Source organism: Pipistrellus kuhlii, unplaced genomic scaffold (genome assembly GCF_014108245.1).
Source record: "Pipistrellus kuhlii isolate mPipKuh1 unplaced genomic scaffold, mPipKuh1.p scaffold_m20_p_2, whole genome shotgun sequence".
NCBI classification, from domain to species: domain Eukaryota; kingdom Metazoa; phylum Chordata; class Mammalia; order Chiroptera; family Vespertilionidae; genus Pipistrellus; species Pipistrellus kuhlii.
This window is the reverse complement of record NW_023425515.1, coordinates 98,191,866-98,218,525: the sequence shown is the minus strand read 5'-3', so window position 1 is coordinate 98,218,525 and position 26,660 is coordinate 98,191,866. Positions and strand designations below refer to the sequence as shown.

The 26,660-nt window shown below is 40.2% G+C and overlaps 1 protein-coding gene and 1 non-coding gene across 6 annotated transcripts in view; both read right to left on the bottom strand.

Moving 5' to 3' along the window:
• Positions 1-4,993, bottom strand: part of PLOD2 (procollagen-lysine,2-oxoglutarate 5-dioxygenase 2) — a 215,285-nt gene extending 210,292 nt beyond the window's left edge. For 3 of the 5 annotated variants that reach the window (XM_036443745.2, XM_036443747.2, XM_045584111.1), the window contains exon 1: positions 4,524-4,990. In XM_036443745.2, coding sequence (XP_036299638.1) covers positions 4,524-4,632 — 109 coding nt within the window. In that variant the 5' untranslated portion in view covers positions 4,633-4,990. Of the gene's footprint in view, positions 1-4,523 lie in introns of all 5 variants that reach the window. The other 2 variants (XM_045584113.1, XM_036443746.2) reach the window with 2 other exon arrangements.
• A 6,042-nt stretch (positions 4,994-11,035) lies between these two features.
• LOC118724990 lies at positions 11,036-11,142 on the bottom strand. The gene has a single exon (XR_004989758.1). It is a non-coding gene; the product is annotated as a U6 spliceosomal RNA (small nuclear RNA).
• Between the last annotated feature and the right edge of the window lie 15,518 nt (positions 11,143-26,660).

Here is a 26,660-nt window from a genome sequence, read left to right as displayed (position 1 = left end):
CTTTATCTTATCTTTGAAGCTCTTTATCTGACTTTCAATTTTAAATGATAGCTTTGCTGAGTAGAGTAATCTTGGATGCAGGTCCTTCCTATTCATCACTTTGAATATTTCTTGCCACTCCCTTTTGGCCTGTTTAGTTTCTATTGAGAAATCTGCTGACAGTCCTATGGGTAACCAACTGCTTTTCTCTTGCTGCATTTAAGATTCTCTCTTTGTCTTTAGCCCTTAGCATTTTAATTATGTTTTTATGTGGGCCTCTTTGGGTTCCTCTTGTTCAGGACTCTCTATGCTTCCTGACTTGTAAGACTATTTCTTTCACCAGGTAGGGAAAGTTTTCTGTCATTATATCTTCAAATGGGTTTTCAATATCTTGCTCTTCTTCTGGTACCCAGATGATGCAAATGTTAGTATGCTTGAATTTGTCCCAGAAGCTCCTTACATCAAGCATGTCAAACTTACACTTTATTCATTTTTTAAATTTTTTCCATTTTGCTCTTTTGTTTGGGTGAATGTTGCTTCCTCATATTTCAAATCGTTGATTTGATTCTCAGAATTCTCTACTCTACAGTTGAATACCTGTAAATTATTCTTTATTTCAGTCTGTGTATGCTCACTAAAGTCCCTTGGAGGTCTCAGGAGATTCTTGAGTAACCTTATAACAGTGTTTTTTACTCTATATCCCATAGCTTGCTTTCTTCAATTTCTTTCATTTGTGACATGTTTCTTTGTTTCCACATTTCAACTACTTCCCTGCATTTGTTTCTATGTATTGAGAAGAGCTGCTCTGTCTCCTTGAATTGATAGAGTGACCTTATGTAGTATGTGTCCTATAGGGTCCAGTGGCTCAGCCTCCCCAATAACCTGAGGTGGACACTCCTGGTGCACCCCTCTGCAGGCTGTGTGCACAGACTTGTTGTAGTTGAGACTTGATTGCTGTTGGTGTCACTGGGAGGAACTGAACTCCAGGCCAATTGGCTGTGGGGACCAGCAACTACAGTGGGAGAGCTGCTGTGTAGGAGACATCCCTATGGAGAAGCACTTGCTTCAGTGGGGCTTTGGTGCTCACTGAGTCTGCCCCTTGTGTGTGTCACTTGCATGTGTAGAGCTACAATCTGGTATGGTCTGACACTGACCTCTAGTTTCATTGGCTCTTGGGTCTTTGGGGAAGTACAAAGTCAGCCACTGTCTGTAGCCACCAAGCAGGAGCTACAGAGAGATCCGCAGATTCCTCCTTTTTGTATTGGGTTTGGAAGTGCCCTAGCAAAGCCTAGCTATGAAGCAAGGCAGGCTGGTACTAGTGTCAGGTCTTGGGTCTTTTATTAATAGTTTTGGGGCTCCCTGGTCCAGTTGCAACTTGTTTGAGAGATTTTAGCAAAGTCTGAAGCCTGAGGAGGGACAGGCCATTCATATGCAAAAGTCACTGTACACAGGTCAGGTGGGACTGCAAACTGGATGGGGTGGGGTCTCAGGGAATCACCATGGAAGAATAAATAGAAATGGCTTCCAGTCAGCCCCGTGACCAGGGAGGTCTGGGGTATATAATTTTAAGGTAAAATTCCATAAATGAATTTAGGGGGGAAATGATTGTTTTTAACCAGAATCTTACTTAGATTCTTTCCATGGTAAAAACAAAGTGACAACCAAAAAGGAATAAAAATAGCTCACAGCAGAATGCTCAGTAAATATAACAAAAACCAGTGTTCTTAACTTTGGTCAATACACAGCATCAAAACTAGGAAAAACTTTATTTCAAATTCTGATTAATGTGATTCAATTAGTACATTCTCTACTTCAGTGGAAAATCACTATAAATTTTTACTTTCAAAAAAGAGTTGCTATTATAATTCCAATAACACTATAATGCAATATTGCCTCACATATTTTTCTAATCCAATCATTTTTCAACCCTTCAGGAGACATTTGGCCAATTTTCACTTTGAGATATTTTTTGTTCTCACACCTGAAGAGGGTGTTCTTGGCATCTAGTGAGTAGAGGCCAAGGTAGCTGCTAAACCAAGTACAATGACAGGACAACACCTACAATACATAATTACCTGGCTCAAAATGTCAATAGGGCAGGAAAGAAGAAACTCTATTTCTTCATGGCTAGCTGGGACATGGTGACAAATTCAGGAAGTTAGAGATGATAAGTACTCTTCTTACAGACCTCCTATGAAGCTACAGAACTTAGAGTTCTAGAGTTTACTTGATATTTACATGGACAAATAAAAGTTTCCTATTAAGTAATTTTCACTTAAAGTATTTTAGGGAGAAAATGGAGCATAGCCCAGAATTCTAGCCATAGTATTAATCAGTGTGCCATCTATATCTATTAGCTTATCACATCTACCTTAAAAAGTTCATAACCAAACTGGTTACTGTTGGCTCTATGTATTATAAATTAATATTTTTCTGTATTTAAGAGTCAGTTGAATTTCCCACGGCCCTCCACCAAAAGCAACCAGTCCTCATATTTCAGCAATGGGTTTTATATGGTCATTTTCTTTGGAAAACATTCATAGCTGATATTCCCTTTCTCTGATGTTATAGTCTATTAAAACTTTACTGTGCAGCTCCATGAAATTTAGAGACCAGAGTGGGAAAGAAAGGGGATTTGGACTGTAAACTTAAAGACAGCAACAACAACAACAACAAAAAAATGTCTTCTATAAAAAGTAAAGGGTATTGGAGATTAAATGAAATAAAATAGACAAGGCTGAACAGGTCCCTATAAAAGTAGCAAAGTTGTTAGAGGTTATTTTATTTCCCAATAAGATTCCTTCGGTGTTTCACAAAGAAAGTCATTTTTCTGGTGAATTTTTTTTGAAATGTCTCCATTTCCAAGTATGCTAAAGACATTTACTTGCCTATTTTCTAGCCGTTACATTAAAAGAAAAAGTTTGTTATAAAAAATTTCAGTTCAAATTTAAAGGAACCAAACAGGGTTCAGAAATCCATTTTGAAACCATCAGATATATTTGAGAGAAAGAAAAGCATTGTATTAACTGACAGAAACCCATTTGAATGTGAAGTTTCTCAAACTAACAAAGCAGGAATGTAGGAACATGTTTACCCATTTAAGTTTTCTTAAAACATTTAAAGATGAAGATAGGCCCTGCCAGGTGGCTCCTCCTGTGCACCAAAAGGGTACAGGTTTGATTCCTGGTCAGTACACACCTAGTTTGTGGGTTCCATGCCTGGTTGGGCATATGGAAGGTAAGCTATGTTTTTCTCTCACCTTGCTGTTTCTCTCTCCTCCTCTTCCTCCTCTCTAAATATAAAAAATAGATAGATAGATAGATAGATGATAGATAGATGGATGATAGAGATAGATAGATGATAGATAGATATCTCAGGTGAGGATTTCAAAGATAAAGACAAAACTATTACTTCTGGGTTTAAGCCTGAAAGCAAAATTTGAGCAGAAAAGTAACTTATGTACTGGAAGGAAGGAAGGGAGTAAGGAAGGAAGGAAGGAAGGCAAAATGATCCTAATTAAAAAACAAATATATATATATATATATATATATATATATATATATATATATATATATATAGCAGGACATTTATATGCAAGATCTAATTCCAGATAATTGAACCTAGAGTTAAAGCACAAAAGTGGAAAACTGCAAGAATGCCTCATGTGTGATAAATGGCAGCAAAGTTATGTTTAGACAAACATGTGGTGAGACTGTCTTTAATCTAGCTAAATGTAAAAAGTGTTGTTTTACATGAACTTGCCAATTCATTGCAAATCCAGCTTCTGAAAACAAGAACCTGCACCAGGTTTAGGAAAAGGGCGGCTAAAGGGAGAATCTGTATCCATAGTTTCCCCCTCCAAATCCCTAAGGAGGAAAGCTGCTGCCTAAAGGTATTGAGTAACTAGGCAGCCCTACTGAAAACAACCAGTTTTGAGCGTTGTTTTTGGCAAGAGGTTAGGTGTTACCGGCTTCTTCCTGGGGCGCTTGGAAGGAATGTGTCACCATCAATCAGAAAGTACACTGTTTAGGTCAGAAAAGGAGTACTGCCTAGTCCAACATGGATGAATCATGCACCTCCAGGAAAGGAGGAGAAAGAAAAGTTGCAGGAAAGGTGTTGGTGCCTAGGGACTTGCAAGACCAAAAGGAAATCCCGACTTGCAGTACAAAATTCTTGTGCTCAGGTTACTGGGAATTCCAGGAGCAGGAGGGAGGGCACCCCAACTCTGCCCAAGAGCAGCAAGGGCGGGCGGGCACCCCCCTCTGCCCCGGGGACCAGCAACGCGGAGAGCTGTCCTGGCACGGAGGAGCAGTCCATCCCATCTACCTCGGAGGGCCTGAAGAGCTGAAGAGCGCAGAGTATCCACTGATCCCTGCGGTGCTGGGGAGGCGCGGCTACCCACCTAGCAAAGCCCAAGCCAAGAGATGAAGGATGAATGGACTGCTCCGTCCCCCCCCCCCCCGCCCCTCCGCCCCTCCCCCCCCCCCCCCCCCCCCCCCCCCCGCGAGCCTCACCAGACCGGTGCGGACCGCGGGAGTGCTCACCTGTGGGGATGCTGGCGGGCTTCTCCGAGTCTGCACCTAAGCAGGGACTCCAGGGCTGAAGGACGAGAACCAGCAACAGCAGTTGAGGCTTCACGGTGCAACCCCCCATCTTCGGCTCCTCGAAGGCCCGCGCGTGCTCCGGCACCCCCACCTCCTGGCGGCGGCGAACTTCTCGCGAGAGAGCGGAAACTCCAGGTCCTTTCTGGCCAACTCCCGCGACTATGGCCGGGAAGAGCGAGCCAAGTGCGGGCAGCCGGACAGCAGCTAGGACCGGTCCTTCGCGGAGGCGCCCCGGGCGCGGCGGGCAACTTATAGGCTACCCTGGGGGGAGGCGATGGGGCGGGCCGCGCCCTGGCTATTGGCCGCGCCGAGCCGCCGCGCTGCTGTGTGCGCCCGAGCTGTCGGTCCGGCCCCACGTCGGGGACTGTGCTCCACGCAGCCCTCTGTGGGGACTGCCCGCGGCTACGTGTAGCGGCGCACGCAGGGCTGCGCTGGAACCGGGAAGTGTGTGCTTAGTTTGGGAGTGGGCCTGCGAGCGCGGGGAGGAGCCGCGGGCGGGCGGCGCTCCCCTCCAGCTTCTGCCGCCCAGCACCAGACGCTTTCTTTCCGTCAGCCACTAAGGGGGAGACTTGGCTCTTCTCTGCATTTGGATGCTATCCTTGTCCGAGTGTCTGTAAATCCTCATCAATCTTAGAGCAAGGGCATCTCGCCAGATGCTAGCATGGAAATGAATCTCTCTACCCCTCCCCTGTTAAATTCAGGGGTCAAGTTTCTTCTCCCTGCAAAAGGAAGGCTCTGTTTTGATTGCTATGTAAACTGAAAGTTTTTACTGTCCAGGGAACATTTCTTCTCTAGTGCCAGGAGAGCCATAGACAGTGGCTTGTAAATCCTGCGTAATTGGAGGCCAGCGGTGTAACCTGGGGCTATGCCTTACAAGATCGTCCTTCAGTTCACCTGGAAAATTGCCTTCCCTCTCCCCCCAGATCTCTGAGACATCTCGGGTTCTTGGCGCTAAGATGTATTACTTCTTTTTTCTGTATTATTTCTCAACATTTTTTAACTAATCCAGTGTTTATTCTGCTGGGATGAGCAGGGGCAAAAACAAATAAAGGAGAAAGCGTGAAAATATTGACTCATCTATTTCTTGACATGAGCTGTTTAATGGGACAAAAAGACTCGGACTGGCAGTATGGCAGTATTCTACCTCTATCTTCCTAAAAAGGGGTAGAGAAGCCTGATTTGAACCAATACCCTTTCCAACTCTGAACCTTTGAAGTTAAAACAAAAAAATTATTGAAAAAGATATGTCTCAATTTGATCACATTTTGTCTAAAACTAGCATGATATGAGGGACGATGGAAGAAGGCATAGAGTAGATAAATGGTGGTGAAAAAAATAAAATAAAATTAGCATGGTTTTTTAAAAAGGTGGAAGCCCAAGCTAGGTAGCTTAGTTGGTCAGTGTCATTCCAATACACCAAAGTTGCATGTTTTATTCAGGTCAAATCAACCAATGAATGCATATATAAGTGGAACAACAAATCTCCCTCTCCCTCTCCCTCTCCCTCTCCCTCTCCCTCTCCCTCTCCCTCTCCCTCTCCCTCTCCCTCTCCCTCTCCCTCTCCCTCTCCCTCTCCCTCCCCTCCCCTCTCCCTCCCCCTCCCCCTCCCCCTCCCCCTCCCCTCCCCTCCCCCTCCCCCTCTCCCTCCCCCTCCCCCTCCCCCTCCCCCTCCCCTTCCCCCTCCCCTTCCCCCTCCCCCTCCCCCTCCCCCTCCCCCTCCCTCTCCCTCTCCCTCTCCCTCGCCCATCAATCAAATAAAAACAGGTGGAAAAACCTGCAAAGAAATGTTGTCTGGGGTGTGACATTTTAGAAAAGAATAATTTCCTGTGCCCAGAACTAAGCCAGTTGTTACAGTGCTTTAAAGGTTTGGTCTCAGTTTTTTAAAAGAAAAATTGGAGAGAGTTCAGAGAAGAGTAACAAGTAAAGAAATGGAAAGTGTGACCTGTGAGAATCAAATTAACTTTATTTAGAACGGGGGGGGGGGGGGGGGGGAGGTAAGAGATGGATTCCTTAATAACCTTCAGTGTGTGGCCAGTGCCATTCTATAAAACTAGGCAGAACCTGACTAGTGTGGGTCAGTGGTTGAGTGTCAATCTATGAACCAGGAGGTCACGGTTCAAATCCCAGTCAGGGCACATGCAGGGTTTATAGGCTCGATCTTCGATATGGGGCATGCAGGAAGCAACAGATCAATGATTCTTTCTCATCGATGTTTCTATCTCTCCTTCACCCTCCCTCTTATGAAATCAATAAAAACATTATTTAAAAACTAGGCAGAAAGCAAATAGCATTAATCCTCTGTGTCTGAATTCTCTACTATGAATGGCTGGTCTTTTGGCCACATCTCAGACTCCTAACTTGTGTACTGGGTCAGATTCTGTCAAACTCCTTGAATTTGATTTCTTGCTTTCCTATTGTCCAATATCTTCAAGAACTTGCATGGTTAAAACCTAGCTTTTGCCTTCCCTCATGCCCTCATATTCTCATGCACAATTACAGTCTCCACATAACAGCGTGTGCATGCTTCTACTACAAAGTCTGCCAAGCATTGCAGGTTACCATGACATTCACCCTTCTCTATTGAGAGTCACGATGTGAAGACTATAATAATTGTATAAAGCAAGTGTTTCTTTGGGGTTTTTCAAAATAGCCAGACACATGTATCACTATCTGAAAGAGCCCCAATTCTGAAACAAAATCCTTCCTGCCTTCTTGTATTTTCCGCTGTCTGCTGAACATCTCTACTTGAACATTCCACTGGCACAAAGTGCAAATGTCTTTAACTCATCAAATCCAGATACTACTCACAGTTTCCTCATCTCTATTAATAACAATTCTGCTCTCTAACTTACATGGTCCTGCAAAACACAAAACCCTGCAGTACACACAGCTTGACAACAAATCTTGTCATTTTTTTCTTTCACGATTTATCTTCATCTGTTCCTTTCCATGCTCACTGCCACCTCACTAATGCATTTCTGAATACCCTAACTATGCTGTTGGAATTGTTTCCTCCCTGTAGATTCTCCTTGCCTCCAGTATTATACCATTAGATGCCAGACTCAGATATCATTTTGATTACCTCATCCCCAAATTCAAAGATTTCATAAAGAATTTGGAAACAATTCAAACAAATCCCTTAACCTAGAATTCAAGTTCCTTTGCTATCAAATATAATCACCTCAAATCCTATATCCAGCCAATCTGGTTTGCTTTATTATCTCCCAAAGACTTGCCAATTTTTTTTCTCTAGAGTTTGGGTAAGAATCACTGTCTTCCTTTGGGTTCTTCCAAAGGCCAACCATGAACCAAGATTTAATGACCAGCAGTTTGTTGAGAATTTGAAGGAAAAGGGATAGTTGAAGACAAAGTGATACAGGAAAGGGAAGTTAGCTAGTAATTGATGCATTATTAAATATTCAACCGTAGGTGACTAGAGCTTGCTCTTGTTCATGTTATCTCTCTATCTAAAAAAAAAAACAACTCTTCTCTAAAATTCTCCTTCTCCCTTCATTAGGCTAACTTCATCAGGCTCAGGTGCTACCTCCTGTAGGAAGCCCAACTTGAGTATCTCACCCTACCCCTTGTTCCATGCTTACTCTTTAAACAAACCTCTCTCATTTTTTACATATTTTTATTAGTTTGTTTATTGGCAGAGGGCAGGATTCAATTTTTTTCAGCATTGTGTACTAAACAACTGGCTTATAATAGCATATATTCATTCATTGATTAAAAAAACATAATGTACCTGCATGCCTACTATATTTCAGACATTGTTCTAGATGCTGTTAAGATAAATATATATATATATATATATATATATATATATATATATTTAAATCACTGTTTTTATAGAGATTTTACTCTTGTATAATTAAAGAGATCCTATATAATAAAAGGGTAATATGCAAATTGACCAAACGGCAGAACAACTGAACAACCAATCACTGCATGCTAATGATATGCTAAGGCTGCTCAACCACTCCCTATGACGTGCACTGACCATCAGGGGGTTGTTGTGTTCTGGCTGATCAGGACCAAGCAAGATGGGCTGGACACACCCTGGAGCCTTCCTGCAGTCCCTCCCCAATCAGATCATTCACTGGTGAGGTGCTTCAGCCTGCTTGGGCTCTCTCGCAATCTGGAACCCCTTGGGGGATGTCAGAGAGCTAGTTTCAGCCAGATCCCACAGGCCACTCCCCTTAGGAGGGTAGCAGATGCAGGTCTTGTGGCTGGTGAACACTGATGTTGCAGCTCAAGCCTCTCCCAATCGGGACTGATTGGGCAGGAGCCTATGGCAGGCACAGTGGGGCCAGGATGAGGGGCAGCATCAGGTAGGAGCTGCAGGCAGTGTTAAACTGAGGGTTTGGGCCCATCCCCTTGCAGGCCACCCAGAGGGACCCCAGCAGTGCATGAATTTTGTCCACCGGGCCTCTAGTAAACATACAATAGTGGAAGTGATAGATAGAAAATAAGTCAGGGACATTAACTAGAAAGAACCAAGTAGGAGAGAATATGCTGAAACTTTAAAAGTCCTCACTAAGGCAATGCTTATGCATCACCTAAAAGCAGTGGGGGAAAGAAATGGTTTCTGGGGCCAGAACATATCTAGAGTGTTAGAGCTGGGCAAGGGAACAATGAGCAGGAGTCCAGTGGCTATGAAATTAGCAGAAGATTAAGCCTGAGTGGTAAAAGGAGGGGAGGGGTAAACAGCAAAAAGTGTGATTAGAATAGAGCCTGGTAACATCTCTAACCTTGAGGACATTAGGCTAAGTAAAATAAGCCAGTCACAGATGAACAAATACTGCATGATTCTATTTATATCTAAATAGTCAAACTTGTCCTGGCCAGTGTGGTGCAGTTAGTTGGAGCATTGTCCATTCACTAGAAGGTGGCAGGTTCAATTCCCGGTCAGGGCACATACCCAGGTGGTAGGTTCGATCCATCTATCTCTCTCTCTTCTGCCCCCTCTCTCTCTAAAATCATTTTTTAAAATTAAAGTAGTCAAACTCGTAAAAACAAAAGAATTGAATGGTGGTTGCTAGTGGTTGGGGGAAGGAGGTAGAAGAGAGTTTCTAATCAGCCTGTATAAAGGTAAAAAATGTCCTTTACGCAGGTTCAATGCGTTTTACATCTGCTATTACAGCATTGTGTCTTTAGAAAACAATACTGTACCAACACTTTATTTTTTATTTTTATTTTTTTAATATATTTTATTGATTTTTTACAGAGAGGAAGGGAGAGAGATAGAGAGCTAGAAACGTCGATGAGAGAGAAACATCGACCAGCTGCCTCTTGCACACTCCCTACTGGGGATGTGCCCGCAACCCAGGTACATGCCTTTGACCGGAATCGAACCCGGGACCTTTCAGTCCGCAGAACGACGCTCTACCCCTGAGTCAAACCGGTTTCGGCTATATCAACAACACTTTAAAATTTTGTTTTTATCACAGTGTGTGTAACAGAGAGACTTTTTTGTTGTTGTTAAGCCTCACTGGAGGATATTGTTCCATTGACTTTTATAGAGAGTGGAAGGGATGGGGAGAGACAGAGAGAGAAAAACATAGATGTAAGAGAGACACATTAATTGGTTGCCTCACACACACCTGGACCAGGGCCCATGGCCAGAAATCAAGCCTGCAACCCAAGTAAATGCCCTTGACTGGCATGAAACCTTGAAACCTGGCAGACGCTCTATCCACTGAGCAAAACTGGCTAGAGCACTTCTGAAGTTTTTTACTCTTCTTCTTTCTATTGTCTTCAGGAAAACACAATAATTCTTTATTTACAAACTCTGGTTCTCATGCAGCACTTTCAGCCAAAATACCATTTTATTAACCCCCATTGTATGTTTTAGTCATCTGAGCATGACTGTACAGAATCCTCCTGTTGACATAAGTAACTTCCAAACCTGTAAAGAATTTTTATAAGTTTATTTGAGCCAAGCTGACAACATATGCTGGGGAACTAGATCTCAAATTCTCCCTAGAATGACAGTTTTGCAGCTTCTTTTATACATTTACTACTAAGGAGGGGATGAAAGGAAGATGGAAGATGGAAGAATGGCAAAAAGCTATGTGGAGAATGGATTATAGACTGGTTAAGATTATGCTCTCTCTTAAGGGTATTTATGGCTTGTTTCAAAGGTTTGCTAACACAGATTCACAGAAACAATGGACAGGGCTTGCTTTATGTAAAGATAAACCTTTTACTAAAGTTATTCGCATCCACTGACACACCTTGAACAAACAGATGTGTGTTGTCTGTCTTTGTGGGTGCCAAGATTGAATAGGGGACTACAGCTGCCTGAAAAGAAGAAAAGAAAAAAGAAAAAGAAAGACGTTATATATCTGGGGAGTGACCACCCACTGTGACCTACCCAGTTAGGAATTTATGATCAGATTTCACTGTGAAATTATTTTCCATACTATCCCTTTTTTCTTTTCTTTTTTAAAAATATGGACCACTTCACAAATTTTCATGTCATTCTTGTGCAGGGGTCATGCTAATCTTCTCTGTTTCATTCCAACTTTAATATCTGTACTGCTAAAACAAGCACAAGAAGCCCTTTGTCATCCACACTCCCCAGGAAGATATGAATTGTGAAATCCTTGTACAAAGCAAAAAAATTTATGTCAGTTGTAAAACTAAATTCAGTCACATTCAAAGTCAGAAGAGCAGGTCAGGATTGTGAGGAGAGCCAGAGTACAAACAGTTTTCCAAAGATGATCCTAACAGATGTTTTGTGACTAGTTGCACTAATTTGGCCAGAGCTGTCTAGGCCATGAGTCACCCTAAAAGTTCGACAGCAGAAATTTGTGGTTTCTGCATTTAGTTTCCAAATATATTTTACTTAAATTCCAAGTTATGATATATTTCTCAGCATAAGGGCCACCAATATGACAGTAATTATGATTAACCACAATATAATATTAAAAATGTTTTGTTCAACGGTAATTTCTAATTATTTTTGTCAAATATTAATTGAGCATAGCCCTGTCTGTGTGGCTCACTGATTAGAAAGTCACCCTGTACATCAAAGGGGGGCTGGTTCAGTTCCAGGTCAAATACCTGAGTTGCCAGCTCACTCCCAGCCCCCAAGTCAGGCTGTGTTCAGGAGGCAACCAGTAAGATGTGTCTTTCACATTGATGTTTCTCTCTCATCTCTCTCTGTCTCCCCTACCCTTTCCACTCTCTCAGAAAAGCAATGGGAAAAAAATAGCCTAAGGTGAAAATTTATATATATGTGTGTGTACATATATATATATATATATTGTGTATATATATATATATATATATATATATATATATATATATATATATATGAATAATGGCTTGGGTTGATTTCTGGGGTCTCTATTCTGTTCAATTGATCTATATGCATGTGCCAGATTACAATGGCTTTGTAGAGTAATTTCTAATGATTTTTTTTAATGGCTCTCTATCCTTATGATCCCTCATTCTACTTCTGAGGACTATTAACTCCTTTGTCTGGAATAATCTCTACCCAGAGGCAGATTTTCGCTGAAGCTGAGAAAGTTTGTCATTTCCCCTCACTTGCAATGTTGAGAGTATCTGGGAATCCTCCTATCTAATAAAGAGGGAATATGCAAATTGACCATCACACCATCACAAATACGGCTGCACCCACAGCTGAGGTCGAGTTCCCATAAAAAGCCTTAATGAGCAATCAGCACCTGAAGCTTCATGGTGCTGGGCCAGGGCAGGAGACCTGAGGCTGCACCCTCTGCTTAGCAGGCTTGAGGGGGGACCTCAGGCCACACCCCACGCCCTGGCATCAGGCCAGGGGACCTAAGATCATGCCTGGTGCCCCAGTGTTGGGCCGGGGGACCTGAGGCTGTGGCCCCTGTCCAATACCAGGCTGGGGGACCTTGAGGCCATACCCCTACCCAGGGGTGCTTGACAGGGGACCTGAGGCTGCTCCCGCTACACAGCAGGCCAAGGGACTTCAGGCCACACCGCCTGCCCTGGTCAAAGAACCTCAGGCCATGCCCCCATCCTGGCACCAGGCTAGGGGACCTGAGGCTGCAACACCTACCCAGCGGGACATGACGGGAGCCCTGAGGCTGCACCCTAGACCTGGTGGGGCTTGACAAGGGACTTGAAGCTGCACCCCCCACTTGGTGGGACTTGACAAAGGTGGGGCCAGCCGGGTATGGATCTCACCCAGTAGGGGTGGGACCAACTGGGTCTGGGTCTCACGTGATTTTTAGGCACCACAGAGAGCGAGGACTTGAATCTGGGTCTGTGGCATGCCCCAGACTCTGACAGGAGGAAGATTTTATATACATTTTACTAATTTTCTTTCATCTCTGACACTTCTATTATGGAAAAAGGGCAAATAGCAACATTAAAATATTTCCTCTAATTAATACCCTTTTGTTTATTTTATTTTTTAAAATATATTTTATTGATTTTCTACAGAGAGGAAGAGAGAGGGATAGAGTGTTAGAAACATCAATGAGAGAGAACAATCGATCAGCTGCCTCTTGCACACCTCCTACTGGGAATGTGCCCACAACCAAGGTACATGCCCTTGACCAGAATCAAACCTGGGACCTTTCAGTCTGCAGGCCGACGCTCTATCCACTGAGCCAAACCGGTTTTGGCTAATCCCCTTTTAATCTGCATGAATTTCATGCACTGAGCCAATAGTTATATTATATTTGAGGTTGGTAAGAAAGCCAGTTTGCAATCAAGAACAATTACTGAGCCCTGGTCAGTTTTCTCAGTGGTTAGGGACCACTGAGTCATGGATTCAATTCCCCATCAAAGGCATGTTGCTTGGTTGTATGTTTCCACGTGTGGGAGACAGCCAATGAATATGTATGTTTCACATTGATGTTTCTCTCTCTCTCCCAGGAAAAATATCCTGGATGAGGATTAATATATATATATATATATATATATATATATATATATATATATATATATATATATAGTAAATTATTGATTTCTTCTCTTATTTTACAGAAGTACTCACTTTTTTGTTATATATTGGTAACTAAGTATTTTTTTTTTTTTTTTTTACTCCTCACCCAAGGAGTGAGGGTATTTTTTCCATTGATTTTTAGTGAGAGTGGAAGGGGAGAAAGAGGAGAAAGAGAAACATGGATCTGAGACACACAGTAATTGGTTGCCTCACACATCTGCCCCAACCAACCCAGAGGTGGGTATCAAACCTGCAACCCAGGTATGTGCCTTTGACAAGGAATCCATCCATGACCCTTTGGTCCAATGGCTAACACCCTAACTACTGAGCCACGCTTGCCAGGGTTCTTTTTTTTTTTTTTTTTCCTTAAAGAATCTTTAATAGCTCTGGCTAGTTTGGCTCAATAGATAGAGCATCGGCCTGAGGACTGAAGGGTTCCATGTTCAATTCTGCTCAGGAGCACATGCCTGGGTTGCAGGCTCGATCATAGGGGAGGACAATGCAGGAGGCAGCCAATCAATGATTTCTCTCATCATTGATGTTTCTATCTCTCCCTCCCTCTCTGAAATCAATAAAAATATATATATTTTTAAAAAAGAATCTTTAATATAATATAAATGTTAGGCTCCATTAAACCTTAATTTTCTCCTTGTCCTACCCCTAAAATCTAGGCCCAATCTTTTCCATAAGTATTGAGAATATAAGGAGTCTGTAATCAACAATTCCTAGGCTTAGTTGGACCTTCCTGATCAACACTGATCATAGATTCCAACAACAGTATTCTTAGATCAGCAATTTTGAGAAAAAATAAAGTTGAAGGCTATATGGTATCAAAATAAACTAAAAGGCCATAGTAATCAAAAGAGCATGGAACTGGCCTAAAACAGACATACAGATCTAAGTGTTATCAGGGAAAAGTATGAGTAGTCTCTCCATTGAGAGTGGGAGTAGAGTTTAGGGGTACCATTGAAAAAAGTATTTCCAGATGTTTCTATAGGAGGATGAGATATAGTTGGAAAGCTTTATTTCCACGAAATTACATTTCTTGGTTTTCAAAGTCCCATTTCCCTTAGTCCAGTTATATAATAGAAGAAGTATAGCTGGAGTTTCAGTAAAGCTAGAAGCAAAGACAGTGTCCAGAGTTTTCTTTCCATGTTGGAACCTGGTCCAGTTCAGCATCAGGCTAGCATCACTCCATTTGTCCATTGTGTGTGGACTAATACAGGAGAGAGTGACCCTAGCAATGGGTCCTAAAAGCATAAAATGAACCAAGAGCATGAAATCCTTAGTTTAACATGTGTCAAACACAAGGCCCGCAGGCCAAATCCATCCCGCCAGGCCTTGCAATGTGGCCCGCACCGCGCTGTCATCACTGCACTCTGCTGCATTTCCATCACAATGACAGTTTATGACTGTTCAGTAAACCATTCGGCCCGCGATTTAGGCTGGATTTTAGATTTTGGCCCCTTCTCTGATTGAATTCGACACCCCTAGTTAGGGCATTAGATATTCCATATTTTGCACCCTTGTAATGGCTGTGCACATTTTAGCCAATGACATGTCTCCAGGTGTGACTGACAGCAAAGTACCTTCCTTAAGTCATCCCAACTTTACTGGGCATGCATCTATTCTCCATCCTGTCCAGAATCTTCCCCCAGCAATCTGCAGGAATAAACTAGTGGCTCCTTGGATAGTATGAAGTTTTACCTTCCTAGTGAAACTGCCCAAATGACATGCTTATAATATTTGGCCTTCCCTTTGCTCCTTTCCTGTTATTAGTAACTAGGTTAATAAAAACAGTATTAAAAGGAACAAAACAGCCCAGAAATAAAACCATGCCTTTATATCCAATCAATTCAAAAGAAGGCAAAAATATACAACAGGGTGAAGTTAGTCTATGCAATAAATGGTGTTGGGAATATTGGATAGATTTATGCAAAAAAAAAAAAAAAAAAAAAAAAAAAAAAACTAAACCACTTTCTTACACCATACACAAGAATAAAAAAGTGGATTAGAAACTGAAATGTTAGACTCAAAACCATAAAAGTTATAGAAGAAAACATAGGCAGTAAAACCTTGGACATTTCATGAAACAATATTTTTTCTGATATATCCTCTTGGGCATGAAAAACAAAAGAATGAGAGAATATATTCACAAATGATACATCTGATAAGGGCTTAATATCCAAAAATTATGAGGAACTTATAAAACTCAACACCAAGAAGACAACCCAATTACAAAATGGACAAAGAATCTGAGTAGACCTGTATGTCCAAAGAGGACATATAAAAGGCAAATAGACATATAAGAAGATGCTCAATATCACTAATAATCAGAGAAATGCAAATTAAAACCACAATGAGTCCAAATGGCATGGCTCAGTGGTTGACCTGTGAACTTGTGAACCAGGAGGTCAATTCCCAGTCAGGGCACATGCTAGGGTTATGGGTTTAATCTCTAATGGGGAGCAAGTGGGAGGCAGCCAATCAATGATTCTCTGTCATTGATGTTTCTATCTCTCTCTCCCTCTCCCTTTCTCTCTGAAAATAATAAAAACTTATATTTAACAAAACAAAAACACCACAATGAGATAACACCTCACAACTGTCAGAATGAGTATCAACAATAAATCAACAAAAAATTACATGTATTGGCCAGGATGTGGAGAAAAAGAAACCCTCATGCACTATTGGTGGGAATGCACATTGTGCAGCCACTATAGAAAGAAGTATGGAGTTACTTCAAGAATTAAAAATGGAACTGTCTTATGAGTTAGCCATCCCACTTCTGGAAATATATCTGAAGATCCTGAATCACTAATATGAAATAATATATACACCTCTATGTTCATTGCAACATTTACAATAGTCAAGAGTGGGAAGTAGCCCAAATGTCTACCAGTTGATGACCAGATAAAAAAAGCAGTGGTACATTTACACAATGGAATACTACTGGGCAGTATCTTTTTGCAACAGTATGGATGGGCCTGGAGAGCATTACAAAAAGTGAAATAAGCCAGTCAGGGAAATACAAGTACCATATATTTCACTCTTATGTGGAACTGAATGAACAAAATAAACTAACAAAATAGAAAGAGACTCATAGATAGAGAACAGACTGACAACTATCATACAGAGGCTGTATGAAAAAGGTAAATGAATTGAGCAAAAACAAACAGGCAAACAAAAAAACACAAGGCAAAAAACCACATAGATCCAAACAGCAGTATGCTGATTACCAGATGGAAAGAGGGTGGGAAGAGAATGAAATGGGAATAAATAGTGATGGAAAGAGATTTGACTTGGGGTGGTGAACACACAATCCTATCTAATAAAAGGGTAGTACGCAAATTGACCCTAATGGCAGAATGACCAGAATGACCACTGGACTAGTCACAATAAGGTGCACTGACCACCTCTTGGTCCCTTTCCCAGCCAGCAGGCTCTGATTGCCTGATGGGGGGATGGGGCTGGTGAGCTGGCAGGAACAGCAAATATCTTACCGTATTTTCCGGCATATAAGACAATTACTGTGTTCTAGTAAAAAGCCTGCTCAGATTGGCCAGAGTCAGAGAGGTGGTTTATTAAAAAAAAGAACTGGTGTTGCCTCGGAAGTGGGGGGTAGTCTTATACAGCGAATATAGGCCTAAACCTATGTTTTAACTGTAAAATTAGGGGGTCTTCTTATATGCCAGAAAATATGGTAGTTCCTTTCCCCAGCTGTCAATGGTGAATGGGGAACCAGGGGTGGCAGCAGGGGGTGGGACTAGCTGTAGGCAGCTGGGGAAGATAGCCTTGATCACAGGACTGTACCTGGGTACAAATTTCGTGCACTGGGCCTTTATTATAATATTCAGATGATGTATTATAATGTACCTGAAACCTATTTAACTTTATTAACCAACTAGAGGCCAGTGCACAAAATTCATGCATGGTAGGGTCCCTAGGCCTGGCTGGCAATCAGGACTGACCAGAGCCTTCCTGCTGCTGTCTTGGGCCTTTCTTCATTTTGCATTACCCCCTGGTGGTCAGCGTATGTCATAGCAATCTGTCAAACTCCCTAGGGGACAATTTGCATATTAGTCTTTTATTATATAGGATACCCACCCACCCCCCATAAATTAAAAAATAACCCAAAAACTGGGAGAATAAAATAATAGGAAATTCTAAAGCTTTGGAATGAGAGAAATGAATATTAATCAGATATATACCATAATAAGTACTAGTACTATTTTTTTATAGGTAGTACTTTTTAAGTCAACATTCTTCAAATCTGGAAAATAAATTCTGTAACATACACTGAAGAAAATATTTTTACAATGTAACTGAAAGAAAGGAGAATTTACTTTAAAGGGTGGCATTGCCAAGATGCCATGGCATGCCTAGTCTGCATGCAGCACCCAGGATTATAAGTGTTGTCTTCTTCAGAGCATTTTCCATTACAGGTTTCCAAAAGAAGTGGTTTGCATCAGATATAATTTTCTGTATTATAGACACAACACAATGCACAGAGCTCCTTTATCCTTTTTGAAGCTAGCCATAATGACTATGAAGCCCATTTGCTGACAGCTTGCAATGCTCTTTGAATCAGGCAGGAAATGTTCAGTGAACTTCGTGTAGGCATCGTATTTTGCAGAGTTTCCTGACATCATAAGACCACTCTGGTATTTGAAGGTAGCCATTTGGTGACTGCCCTCTAATTTCTTTAACTTCAATCACAGTGTTTTTCTTAATTACTGTTCTAGTGTTACTTTGTTAATGTGTGGCCTTCTTATTTTTTCCAGTTAATCTGATTCTTAAAAATCACAATTAGAGATAATTAACACTAATCTTGGCCAAAAGTAAAAATACTATTTAGGTGCAAAGGATTATTACTATTTCTAAAAATATGTTTTCGGTGTAGACTAAAAAAAGGCAAATTATCATTTAAAACACAAGTTTTTAAACAATTGTTCTTTTCCCCTTAAAATTTTTAAAAATCTCTCAAAATGAGAAATATCAAATAAATTACTCTTGACCATGTAGATAATTTTATAAAAATTTATTTAAGGCAAAAAGAAGATAGACCTAAAGCATGATCTCAACAGATTGAGATAAATACTCTGGATAAAAACAGTTAATCAGTTTCTTTTATATGTTTGAAATTAAGGAGGGAATGTAAGAAAGATTACATGGAGATGGGAGAAAGCAAGGAGGGATTGCATTTATTACAGGATAGTTAATAAGATTACGTTCTTTCCTTTTTTTAAAATATATATTTTATTGATTTCAGAGAGGGAGAAGGATATAGAAGCATCATGAGAGAAAATCATTGACCCCTGCACCTCTTCCCCCCTGCCTCACCCCTCTCCCCTCTCTGGGGATTGAGCCTACATATCCAGGAATGTGCCCTGACTAGGAATTAAACCATGAACTCTAGGTTCATGGGTGAATGCTCAACCACCGAACCGCACAGGCCAGGCAGATTATGTGCTCTCTTGAGGGTAGTTACTATTTATTTCAAAGGTGTGTTAACCTAGATGCACAGAAACAATGAACAGTTTGCTTAAAAACATTTCACTGAGAAAGTTATATCACTGGGGTGTGACAACCTACTTTAACCTATCCAGTTAGGAATTTATAATCAAATCAAGTTGTGGAGTTACTTTCCATAGAACCCCTTTTTGTGCTCACACTCTAATACCTCCCTTTGAATTGTTCAGATTTCTAATAACTATAATTTATTGCCTAAATCAAAACAAATGTTACAAGTATTCACATAGAAAAATTGCCCTAAATTAATAACAAAAGTAAAAATCCCTTTTCTCTTTATACCACCCAGTTTCCTTAAAGTAGGTGCACAATTGTTTATTCACTCAATCAACAAATATTTAATGTGCAGGCACCATGCTCCAGATACCATTTTGTCTTCAAGATTTCAAGATAAATCAGACACCTTTCTCTCTTCAAATAACTCCATGTATGTATAAATCATTATTCTAAAGAATAAACTAAATCCTGCTCATTTCTTTAAACTACAATGTATATAAATGAAAAATTGTTAAAGAAAAATAAATGTTCTATATATTCGATATAAGATTATTTTGAATAACAGATAAAATAATTTGAATTATCCTCTCAAGATAATGTTTTATTTCATTTGTTGTTCTATAAAGTATCTCAATCTTGACATATACTTAAATAATAGGAGCATGAAATATTACATGCTTTCATCTCTCTCTTTTTTTAAATCCATGACAATTTTCACTATCAGTCTTTTTGAAAACTATAATGCAGACCAAGAAAAAAAAATTTAAGTCTTCACCCAATGATATGTTTATTGATTTTTGAGAGAGGAAGGGAGAGAGAGAAAGCGAGAGAGACATTTATATGAGAGAAACATAGATTGGTTGCCTCTCCCACATGCCCTAAACCGGGGACCAAATCTACCACCTAGGTATATGCCATGGCCCAGAATCAAACCTGCAACCTTTCTGCATATGGTAAGAAACTCCAACCCCCTGAGCCACACCACCCAGGCCAGGAAATAATTTTTATCCTAAAAAATTAATAATGACCAAATATGCCTTTATTTTTATTTTATTATTTATTTATTTAAATAATTGTTGAAAGTGTTAGATATGTGCCCTTTTTTCCCCATTGACCTCTCCAGCCTGCCCCCAGGCCCTCACCACCCCATTGTCTGTGTTCATGGGCCATTCATATATGCCAAAATGTCCTTGGTTGATCCCCTTCCACTGACTCAACTTCTCCCAACTTCCCTCCAAGATTCTGCACTCTGTTCTATGCTTTCATGTGTCTGGATCTATTCCATTCATCAGGTTTTTGTTGTTGTTTTGTTTTGTTTTTTTTCTTACTTAGATTCCACGTATGAGTGAGCTCATGTGATACTTGTCTTTCTCTAACGGAATTATTTCCTTTGGCATTATAATCTCCAGGTCCTTCCTTATTGTCCCAAAGGGTAAGAGATTCTTTTTTTATACTGCTGCATAGTATTCCCTGTTATAAATGTACTACAGCTTTCTTATCCACTCATCTACTGATGGGCATTTGAGCTGTTTCCAAATCTTAGCTATTATAAGGGGTGCATGCATTCTTGCTGTTTGTGTTTCAGGTTTCTTGGGATATATTTCTAGAAGTGGAATCAGGGGTCAAATGGTAGTTCCATATTTAATTTTTTTTGAGGAAATTCTATACTGTTTTTCATAATGATTGCTCCAGTATGCCTTCCCACAAGCCGTGTACTAGGGTTCCCTTTTTCTCCAAATCCTCACCAGCACTTGTCATATGTTGATTTGTTGATCATAGTCATTCTGACATGTGATACCTCATAGCTATTTTAATTAGCATCTCACTGGCCATCAGTGACTTTGAGCATTTTTTCATGTCTCTTGGCCTTCTGTATATCCACTTTTGAAAAATGTATATTTAGGTCCTTTGCCCATTTTTTTATTGAATTGTTTATCTTTTTTTGTTTGTTTGGTTTTTTTTTTTTGTTAAGATGTATGAGTTCCCTATAAATTTGTTAAGATGTATAAATTCCCTATAAATTTTGGAGATTAAACCCTTGTCAGACATAACATTGGCAAATATGTTCTCCCGTGCAGTGGCTTTTCTTATTGTTTTGTTAATGGTGTCTTTTGCTGTGTAAAAGCTTTTTATTTTGATGTAGTCCCATTTATTTTCTCCTTAGTTTCCATTGTCCTATGAGTTGTAACAGTAAAGATATTGTCATGCCATATGTCTGATATTTTGCTGCCTAAGGATTCCTCTAAGATTTTTATGGTTTCCCTACTTACATTTAAGCCTTTTATCCATCTTGAGGTTTTGTGTGTTTTTTTGTGTGTATGGTGTAAGTTGGTAGTCTAGATTCTTTTTCCTTTTTCTTTTTTGCATGTATCTGTCCAATTTTCCCAACACCATTTATTGAAGAGACTATCTTGACTCCATTGTATGCTCTTGCCTCCTTTGTCGAATATTAATTGGGCATAATGACTTGGATCAATTTCTGGGTTCTCTGTTCTATCCTATTGATCTCTATGCCTGTACTTGTGCCAGTACCAGATTGTTTTGATTATGGTGGCTTTGTAGTATAACTTGAAATCTGGTATTTGTGTTTCTTACAACTTTGTATTTCTTTTTCAAGATTGCTGCAGCTATTCAGGGTCCTTTTTGGTTCCATATACATTTCTGGAATATTTTTTCTAGCTCTATAAAATATGCCATTGGTATTTTAATAGAGATTGCGTTGAATCTGTATATTACCTTGGGTAGTATAGACATTTTACTGATGTTGATTCTACCAATCTACTTGTTTATATCTTCTTCTATCTCTTTTTTCAATGTTTTGTAGTTTTCAAGTACAGGTCTTTTGCCTCCTTGGTTAAATTTATTCCTAATATCTTAATATTTTGTTTCAATGGTAAATTAGATTGTTTATTTACTTTGGGATTGTTTTTCTGAGAATTCATTATTGGTGTATAAAAAAACCATCCATTTTGGGGTGTTGATTTTATATCCTGCAACATTGCCAAATTCATTTATTAAATCTAGTAGTTTTTTGATGGAGTCTTTGTAAATTATCATGTTATCTGTGAATAATGAGAGTTTTACTTCCTTATTTCCAATTTGGAGGCCTTTTATTTCTTCTTTTGTCTACGGACTGTGCTTAGGCCTTCCAGTACTATGTTGAATAAAAGAGGTGAAAGCGAACATCCTCACGTGTTCCTGTTCTTAGGGAAAATGGTTTTAGTTTTCACCCATTGAGTATGATTTTGGCTGTAGGTTTGTCATGTAAGACTTTTATTATGTTAAGGTATGTTTACTCTATTTCCACTTTGCTGAGAGTTTTTATCAAAAATTGGTGTTGGATATTGTTGAATACTTTTCCATCTATTGATATAATCATTTGATTTTTGTCTTTCAATTCATTTATGTGTTGTATCACATTTACTGATTTGTGAATATTGTACCAGCATTGCATCCCTAGAATAAATCCCACTTGGTCATGGTGTATAATCTTTCTAATGTAATGCTGGATCAGATTTGCTAGAATTTCGTTGAGGATTTTAGTATCTATGTTCATCAGGGATACCGGTCTGTAATTCTCTTTCTTTGTAGTATCTTTATCTGGATTTGGAATTAGGATAATGCTGTCTTCATAAAAATAATTTGGAAGTGTTCCTTCCTCTTGGAATTTTTGGAATAGTTTGAGGAGTTAGTTCATCTTGGAATGTTTGGTTAAACTCCCCTGTGAAACCATCCAGACCCATGTGAGAATAAACAAATAATATTTTCTGTTAAAGAAGGGAGTTTATGCAGCCACCTTTTTGGCTTACATGACTTGCAGATCCCTTGTGGGCCACCATTTTTAAAGGGCAAAAGTCAACCCCTTTCTTTAAATTAACCAATCATGCAAGAATGTGAGCCTAAGCTCTTCCAGTCAAGAGTGAGGGACAGATCATGTGTGTCAGGAATAAAAAGCCAAGTAGACTACAGTGTGTATTGTCTCCCACACCATGTGTGTGCACATCTTCTGCAGTAATAAATATATTTTTCTTGCTGTCTGGCTCCTAAGTATGGTTTGTGTTTTTCCAGTACCCCTGATTTGGGGGGTTTGCCTTATATCTAACAATTTGGGGGTTTGTCTGGGATTCCAATTGTCCCTATGGAGGCAATTAAACCCCTCTCTTGAGGAAGCAAACCCTGCTGCCAAGTTATGGTAGCCTCAGTGACGAGGGACGCCATTACTTCTCCCCACTCCCATCCTCAGTCCAACTATGAGCTGAGGATCAAAAGGCAGCCAGCAACACAAAAGAGGCCCAATCAAATAAGAACCACAGTAATCGGGTAACCTCATGTATGAGCCCATGTGGGGAATTGGACTGAGTACTACTTTGTGATTGGGTATCCTCGGAGGTCAGGTATATGTAAGTGGGATGTGTCTTGGACATAAAGCAAGTGCGGAGTTCTGATGTGTGGTCTGTTCTCCTGAGAGGGAAACAGCCAGAGAGATGAAGCAGATATTGGGGAGTGGGAGAAATCTCCACTATGGGAGGTTGAGTACATAGTCACAAAGGATGTTCTGAGGAAGTGAAACAAAAATTCTAGGCCTAGGAAATACATTCCCCAAATAGTCTATTGGAAGAATACAGGGCAGTCCCCAAACCAGGGACAGGAGACATTGCTCTACTTTGATGGTGTTTTTATGCAGGGCATTCTGTGGTGTCTCTAGATTAGGGGTGTCAAACTCAATCAGAGAAGGGGCCAAAATCTAAAATCCAGCCTAAATCGCGGGCCAAATGGTTTACTGAACAGTCATAAACTGTCATTGTGATGGAAATGCAGCGGAGTGCAGTGATGACAGCGCGGTGCAGGCCACATTGCAAGGCCTGGTGGGACGGATTTGGCCCGCGGGCCTTGTGTTTGACACATGTGCTCTAGATCATATGTGCTTGTACTATATAAGAGTGTTTCTGTTGATGTTTTGTGTCTCTTTGTTGTTTGGTTTAATTTGTTTAAAGATGGGGCATGTCCCTCTTTGGAGAAGCCTAGTTATGTGTGGCAAGGCTAAACACATGGCAGAAAAGGCAGGAACATCTCAGCAGCTGCCAAGAATTCTTAACTTGGGACTCTTCCTGCTTTTTCTCTCAGGGAGTCAGCTGCCAGAAACTCTTAGCTATTGATATTTTTGTCTATGTGTCTGTAATATAATTTTGGTTACTGATTTACTTTGCTTGTTTTCTATGTATTAGGGGACTGTGTTTGCCATGGAGAAGTAGGGGAAGTAAACAATCAGATTAGTGTGGGATTCCAATGTTTGGGCAACAAGGTTAATGTTTCCATGATGATGGATAGTTCTTGCGTGAGAATCCAAGTTTGACCCCCAGATCCCTGGGGCATGTAACTTAAAACTTGAAGTTTGCTGGGTTAAATTATTAATCTGAATTTGCCTCCTATAGAGAATCTAGAGGATGTAATTTAATCTGTTAATGAATAAGTCATGCATTTTGTTTATTAAAGTTTCTTAAAATGTAAATATATTGCTAATCTGATAAATGTTAATTACATGTCATCTAAAAAGATTAATGTTTCTAAGGGTTAAGAATTCTAATTGGAAAGAAATTTGGTTTTGGTGTCATTTTGAAGGAAAAATAAAGTGGGTTCTGAAAGTTGTAAGGTTTGTGAAGAGGACAATGTTTGTAAAGAGAAATGTTGAAAGAATGTGATATAAATGATACATGCCAGGATAAGTAGAATAGGGAAACAGATGGTTAAACAGCAATTTGGAGCATCTTCCCAAAACCATGAACACTTAAGAGTAAATGATTTGCATTTGTTTCCCTAGCAAGAGGACAAATAGCTTATATCAATATACTCAGGAAGACAGATAACAGAAATCCAATTAGTGTCATTCGCTGGCCACACCCAAGGACAATGAAGTTAAACCTTTTTACCAAGAATTGGCTTTAGGTGATTCCAACAAGCTCTGAAATGCCTCGAGATCTTCCTATAATGAAGAATAAGGACCAATTACTTAAGAACTATTTATTGGGTTTCTCTTCTACTTTTATCTCTCTCAGGTTAGGTCTCTTGACCCAAGGCCCTCCTCTTGAATTTCCATTTCATACCATTGACCAGGAAACTATGCTCATTCTAATCAAGACCTTGGAAGGGAAACAAATTGGAACACTCCTGGGAAGGATCCTAACTTATTTTGCTTACCATTGAGGCTGCTGTTTGAACTGAAGATCGAGGTAGACTCATCATACCTGGGTTAAGGGTGGACCACCAACTTCCCTAGGTGGAGACACCTCAACTTGGACAGCCATACCAGGACATATCCCCTTAAAATTAACACTAAAGAAACTAAACTGTCTATTTGCTTTAGGGCTCTGACAAATTGCAGGGGTTTATGATGTGGGCTGGGGAATTGTGTAAAATCCAGATCATGCTTATCCTCATAAAGACCAAATCTCTCATGTTTAGCCTAGAGGGGGGGGGGCTTATTTTTGGGGGGATGCCTTATATTTCACTCAGAAGGAAACCTCTAAGTAGGTCTTATTTTTAGAGGATGTCAATTAAATTATTGATTGATTATAAATAACTTGAATGATTTGGATACTTCAGCCTTTAGGCCAAAAGATTGGCTAGGACTAGATTTAAGAATAAATGTCACAGAACAAGATCCCATAGGCCACTGCCACCACATGCAAATTGTCCCTAACAAGGCTGGAATGGATTAAATATTATATTCATGCCCTAAATAAAAGCAACTGGAAGGTTAGAGATCCAAGTGGTCCCATTTCCATTCATATGGACCTCAGACAGTAATGAGATGGAATGTGTGCTTGCCCTGTACCAGGAGGAAAACACCTAAGGAAACACTTCCTCTAAGACTCTCTCTCCCTGTTATTTCCATCCAACAGAGGTAAAGAGCAAGGACCCCCCAAAATAATCCAGTCCCCGTCCTCTGACATAAACTATACCTCCTGCCTCACAAGTGGAGGTGGGAGGATAATCAGTACTTAGAATTTATAAGAAATTTATATGGATACATAAATGGCCAAGTAGCCTCAGAAACCAAAAATTCTTCACTGTTGATACCCTGTTGCTGATGTCTGGTGATATTTTGGGGGACCATTACTTGTGCCCTTGCCCAGCAGTTGGAGCAGAATTTGCACTCTGATACAATTGGCTATCCCTTTCACTTTGGCATATCATTAAACTTTTTTTTAATGACAGACAAACTATCCTGTTTCCCCGAAAATAAGACAGTGTCTTATATTAATTTTTTCTCCCAAAGATGCACTAGGTCTTATTTTTAGGGGATGTCTTATTTTTCCATGAAGAAGAATAGGGTACACATTTATTGTTAAATGAAAATAAAGGAAATTTATTACCTGTTACGGTATGGTAGTATGGTAGTTGTCAACACAAACCAGACAAACTGTGAATCCTATAGTATTAAGAATTTACTCATTTATTCAATGACAATCATGTCATCATCTTCTGGAACATCATCAGAACAATCCAATTCCTGAATTTCCTGTGACTCCATTTCTTTCAGAATCAGTGGACCAAATCTCTCATGTTTAGCCTGGGGGGGGGGGGGGATTATTTTT